The sequence below is a fragment of the Aethalodelphis obliquidens genome, unplaced genomic scaffold, assembly GCF_003676395.1.
Source record: "Aethalodelphis obliquidens isolate GAN/ISIS:26980383/991018 unplaced genomic scaffold, ASM367639v1 scaffold986, whole genome shotgun sequence".
NCBI classification, from domain to species: Eukaryota; Metazoa; Chordata; class Mammalia; order Artiodactyla; family Delphinidae; genus Aethalodelphis; species Aethalodelphis obliquidens.
The window spans coordinates 3,609-8,503 of record NW_020838897.1 but is presented as its reverse complement, the minus strand read 5'-3'; the positions used below and the strand labels follow the sequence as shown (position 1 = coordinate 8,503).

The following is a 4,895-nucleotide window of genomic DNA, read 5'->3' as shown; positions in this document are numbered from 1 at the left end:
GTATTTTTGGAGGACCCAAACTAACAAAAGTGGTACCAGGAGTGGTCTGAGAAGTTAGCTATAAGATGGGGTTTATGGACCAGCTCACTCACTGCCCAAATGACAAAGAGCGTACCATTTTGAGTGTTATGTGGGGCATGGATAATCTCTAGCACAAGGTTACCTCCTGATTCCTTAAGGTTTTATCCATACGTACCTTGAAAAATATCCCAGTGGAGGGTCTTACTTGTGGCCTGTGAGATGATTCAGGCCTTTGAATGGTAGGGAGGGCACTATGTCTATAGGGAGGGCAGAGGCGGCTGTTCATCACTGTTATACTGGCGCCCTGCAAAGACATAATGAGAAACTAAGGGACATTACCAAACAGTTAAGGGCCAAGTGTCAGATTCATGGGGTTCTCTTGGTGGCTTACAAAATGCCCTTGCCTCCTGCAGAGACAGCTGAGTAGCTCACAGATTATGCGATAACAGTAAGTGCAGAACTCCAGAGATGTATACATCCTTGACAAACACAGGCCTCTTATGGGAAGGTCAGGGCCCTTTTGGGAAAAACTTCAGACTCTGAAATGTAGGCCGGGTATATTGGCATGGATGTCCCCAAACGTTGGCTTATCAGATCCAAACGTCCTGAGGCCTCAAAGCTTGCAGGGTGGCCCTTCCTTCCCTAGCAAGAGCTAACACATGCCCTGTGCTGGTAGATGCTACAGAGTCTGCTCCCCCACAAAGTGACAGACGCCTCTCCCAGGGAAACCCTCATCTCTTCTCCATAAACTCACTGGGATATGCCGAGCCTGATAAGGGGAAAAAGAAATTATACACCAAGAAATAACAAGCCTGTACTGGCAGGAGCAGGGCAATATCCCTGGGATTGGATTTTGAGGGTGCTGGATCAAGTGGACGGGAATATAAGAGTGGATAAGCAAGTTTTGCTGAGCGGAGGCGCTTTCTCATGCCATGGGATTTAACACACGGGCAAGGACTCCAGGAGATGGAGGAAATTCACTGCCAGACTGGCCCTTTGAAACTTTGAGAAAGTGATGGCCCATAAGGAGAGAAGTGGAAATGCCTGCCTTGGATTGGCAGATGGCAGAGGAAGGAACAATAAGGTTGAGTGATGCAGACATGCTAGAACGGACAGAAAAGGTGAGGCCAGTCACATGGCCTCATGGTTATGTCCCACTGTAGGGCTGAGAGGACACATCACTCACCAAAGCCATCAGGAGTGTTCTGGTGAGAGGGGCCCCAGCATCACTAGAAGTTTGGTGGTTGCTCCCCTCTGGAGGCCAATGCCAATGATGGAAGGAAAGTGGTCCCGACCTGGGCTCATTACCACCCATGGGAGCCAACGAATTCTGACATAATAGAGGGCAGAGGGCAGCTCTTAACCAAGAGATGCCAGCAGACCACATTTCCAGTAACGACCAGCAAGGTCAGAGGGGCAGTCAAGAGTGCCTGCTTGACCGGCAGAAAGCTGAGAAGATGGCTCAGACAGCATGGCTCCCTAGGGGCAACGACAGCCAGCAAAAGGCAAGAATGCAAGAGAAGGAGGGCCATCATCCCGCTAAAATGCCACAGTCTCCTGCTCAGTTCCTGGTCCTGAGCCAATTCAGAGACTGGCCCCACTGAAGAGGTGGATGAGTCCTGAGGAGGAAGGATCCAGAAACAAGGCAGTGGGTTATGACCGTCCCTAAAGAGAATGACTGCCAGTTCTCAGGTGACTGTACCCGGAGGCTAGAAAAAGACCCAGACACTTCTACTACTACTGGACACAGGATCTGAGCTGACATTGATCCAGGAGGCCCAAAGTGTCATGATGGGGCCCCATTAGAATGGGGCTTATGAGGCCCTGACATTAAAAGGAGTTGGGAATAGAGACCGGTTCACAGTGAGCTGAATGGGTCCCTGGACCAAAATAGCAGTCATTTCTCCACTCCCCAAGCTGATAATGATAAGTGATGCACTTGGCAGTTGGAGCAATGACTTCCACATTGGGTCACTGCTCTGTGGGGTAAGAGCTATCCCGGTGGGGAAAGCCAAGAGGAACCTCTGACACTGGCTCCCACCCCAGGCCAAGAGAGTAAGTCAAAAGCAGTATTGGATCCTGGTGAGCATAGGGGGCTAAAGCAGAGATTAGTAGACATCGTTGGAGACGTATGGGATGCAGGGGAAGAGGAGGTAGGAGAGCCACAGGGACGAAGAGAGTGGAGAAGGTGAGAAGAAGTTCTGGGAGTCTCTCTCTGGGGGAGGGAGGAAGGGAATGGAAATGGTGAGAGGGAAGACGGAGGCTTCCACTGAATCCACTGGTAATGTTTCCTAGGGTGCTGGTGGATGCAGGAGATTTTGCTATATCCTTCCTTATCCATTTTAACATATTTGAAATAGCACACCATGACTTAAAAAGTCACTGGGAGAAGTGGAAGAGGGCGGTATCCACAAACGGGCAGGCACCATCGGGGGCAGGCTCGAGGAGGAGGATTGCAGATTTACAGTGCACCCAATCTCCCCTGCTCTGAAACTTCTCCAGCATGGCCAGCTTCTCAGGTGCAGACCCAGAAAACTGGGCCTTTGAGTTCCACAGGCAAGAGGGGTTCAGACACCCCAGGACTCTCCAGGAGGTCAGCCAGAGCAGGATGCAGGAGAGAGAGGTGACTGAAGACAGAGGAGTATGAACGGGAAGGAGCAGAAGGAAGGTATGGGAGGAATGGAGCGGTGTCAGAGTAGGAGTGGGGTGGCAGACACGGGAAATTCTAACACCCATGGGCCGTATAGAAACCAAGGGAGGCACCACTCCCCAGACATCAGTACTGCTCAGCTCAGGGGAGCTGAGAAGTGACAGCTCCAAGAAAAATTGAGAGACACCTGGCTATCCACACCCACCGCCATCACAACTGGTAGGCCTTGGTTGTGCGTCCTTCAAAACTTTAAAACATACTTGTACATATACTTAAATGAATTCTCATATATTACATAGGATTGACTGGTGTGTGTGCGTGTGCCCACGCACGCAAGTGATTTAACTTACAAACGTGAATCCAAAGCCATCGTTCTGCAACTTGCAGTTGGAAGTCAGGCGGATGCTTTCGAAAGCTGTGAGAATGGCCTGATGCATTCCGTTGGACTGCCACGCTTTATGCTACTGGATGCTAAGCCACGTTGCATTCATCCATTTCCTTACTGACGGGAATTTGGAGTGTTCCCAGTTTTTCCCATCACCAACTCCCTTGTGCATGTGTTCTTGTACACTACAGGTACCAGCGTGTCTCCGGAAGAAGTACCAGGCAGCGGACTTGCAGGAGCATAGAGGAAATAGATTCCTTCTTCCTTCCTTTTAAAGATCTTGGGCTAAAAGCAAGGACTCTGGAGTCAGATAGATTGGTTTCAATCCTGCCGCTGATCCCCACGAGCCGAATGACCTTGGGCCAGTGGCCGAACCTCTCAGTGCCTGTTTCCTCACCGGGAAGAGGCCAGTAATAGTTGGTACTATAGTTAAAGGCGTGTCACGCGGATGCATTATTATTTATGCCCAGCGCTTAGAAGAGTGCCAGGCACAGAGTGCGTGCCGGCACTAAGTTGCTTTCAATGGATTCTGCCAAATTACCTCCCAAATGCGTCTCTTGCACCACCGCCACAGGGGTTTGCTCCTAACCTCTCCCACCCTCGGAATGGTTAAGCTCTTTGAAGGTTGTCAACCTAGTGTGTGAAACCCGATTCGTGGTTTTAGTTCACATCTCCAGGATCAGCGGTGGGGAGCACCCTTTGGGGTGTAACTGGCCACTGCGATTTCCTCTTCTTTGAATTTGCCTCAGAGAGGGGGAAGGGCTGATGGAGCGAGGCCAACCCCAAGTCTATCCGCCAAACCCGCCTGCCAGTAACGTCTGCTGAGCCACATTTGATGGAGCAGTTGAGACAGAGACCTTACAGAACGAAAATACGATCCCTTTGCTCTCTGGCCGACCCCTGATCACTGACTGCGGGACTCCTGTGCCCATTCTCCTGTTGGGTCTTAAGGCTTGCGGTGGAAGGGAGGCTGGCAAATGCTTTCGGCGCATGCTAGGCATCCAGCGCCTCCATCTTGACGTTTCATCCTCACCACCCCTGGAGCCCGGCGCCCTCACTCGCCGACGCCCTCGACCCCCTGTATACATGGGAAACGGAGGCTCAGAGCTGTGACTCTAACCAGAAAGGGGAGGCGGGACAGGAGGAGGCGGGCCCAGAGGCTTGACAGAGGGAGGCACTCCCACCATCTCCTTCACCAGCCAACTGCCCGGACCGCCCACGGGCTTGCGAGCAAACCAGAGGCCCTCGGCCCCATTGGTTAGGTCTCGACGGGGGCGGGCGAACAAGGCGCCCGCTGGTTGGCGGGGGCAGGACCAATGAGGAGGCTGCGGCGCGGGCGTCAGAGGCGCGCTGAAAGTGGCGCGTCCTTTCTTTTGAGGCGAGCTCGTGCGGTGCGTGAGGTGGTTGACGCTCCCTTCTGAGCGCCGGCCGCCTAGCCCGCCGTGACCGCGACCGCGACTCGGGCCATCGACCGTCGCCCCGGTTCCGGGGCCGCCCGGGTCGCGACATGAGCTCCCCGGATGAGGTGTATGTGTGGGGAAGGCGTGTCCGCCCAAAGGTCAGGGAGCGGGCCGGCGTCCACATAGCCGGCCCCGCAGTCCCGCCGGGGCCCGACCCAGGCCCCGAGTCTGGGGAGCCGCGGAGCGGCAAGGGCGGAGGCGGCTTCCCGGACCCCGAGGGCTTCCAGTCGAAGCGGGAGATGCTGGAAGCGCGAGGGCCTGTGCTGTGGGGCCGCGAAGGCGGACCTGGCTCCCCACATGAGCACACGAGGGACCTCCTGGACCTGATCGACGAGTCTGAGGCGGCCAAGGAGGCCAACCTGCAGCAGCTGACCGACCA

General features: G+C 54.1%; 1 protein-coding gene and 1 long non-coding RNA gene across 4 annotated transcripts in view; one reads left to right on the top strand and one right to left on the bottom strand.

Annotated features, from left to right (window-relative positions):
• Positions 1 to 20: 20 nt before the first annotated feature.
• Positions 21 to 4,895, bottom strand: part of LOC113616948 (uncharacterized) — a 6,417-nt gene continuing 1,542 nt past the window's right edge. The window contains exon 4 of the long non-coding RNA XR_003431454.1: positions 21 to 325. This is a non-coding gene — a long non-coding RNA (uncharacterized LOC113616948). The remainder of the gene's footprint in view (positions 326 to 4,895) is intronic.
• LOC113616947 (uncharacterized protein CXorf49 homolog) overlaps positions 3,603 to 4,895 on the top strand; it is a 4,822-nt gene continuing 3,529 nt past the window's right edge. For all 3 annotated transcript variants that reach the window (XM_027100300.1, XM_027100302.1, XM_027100301.1), the window contains exon 1: positions 3,603 to 4,895. This exon is cut by the window's right edge and continues 955 nt beyond it. In XM_027100300.1, the coding sequence (XP_026956101.1) occupies positions 4,564 to 4,895 (332 nt within the window). In that variant the 5' untranslated portion in view covers positions 3,603 to 4,563.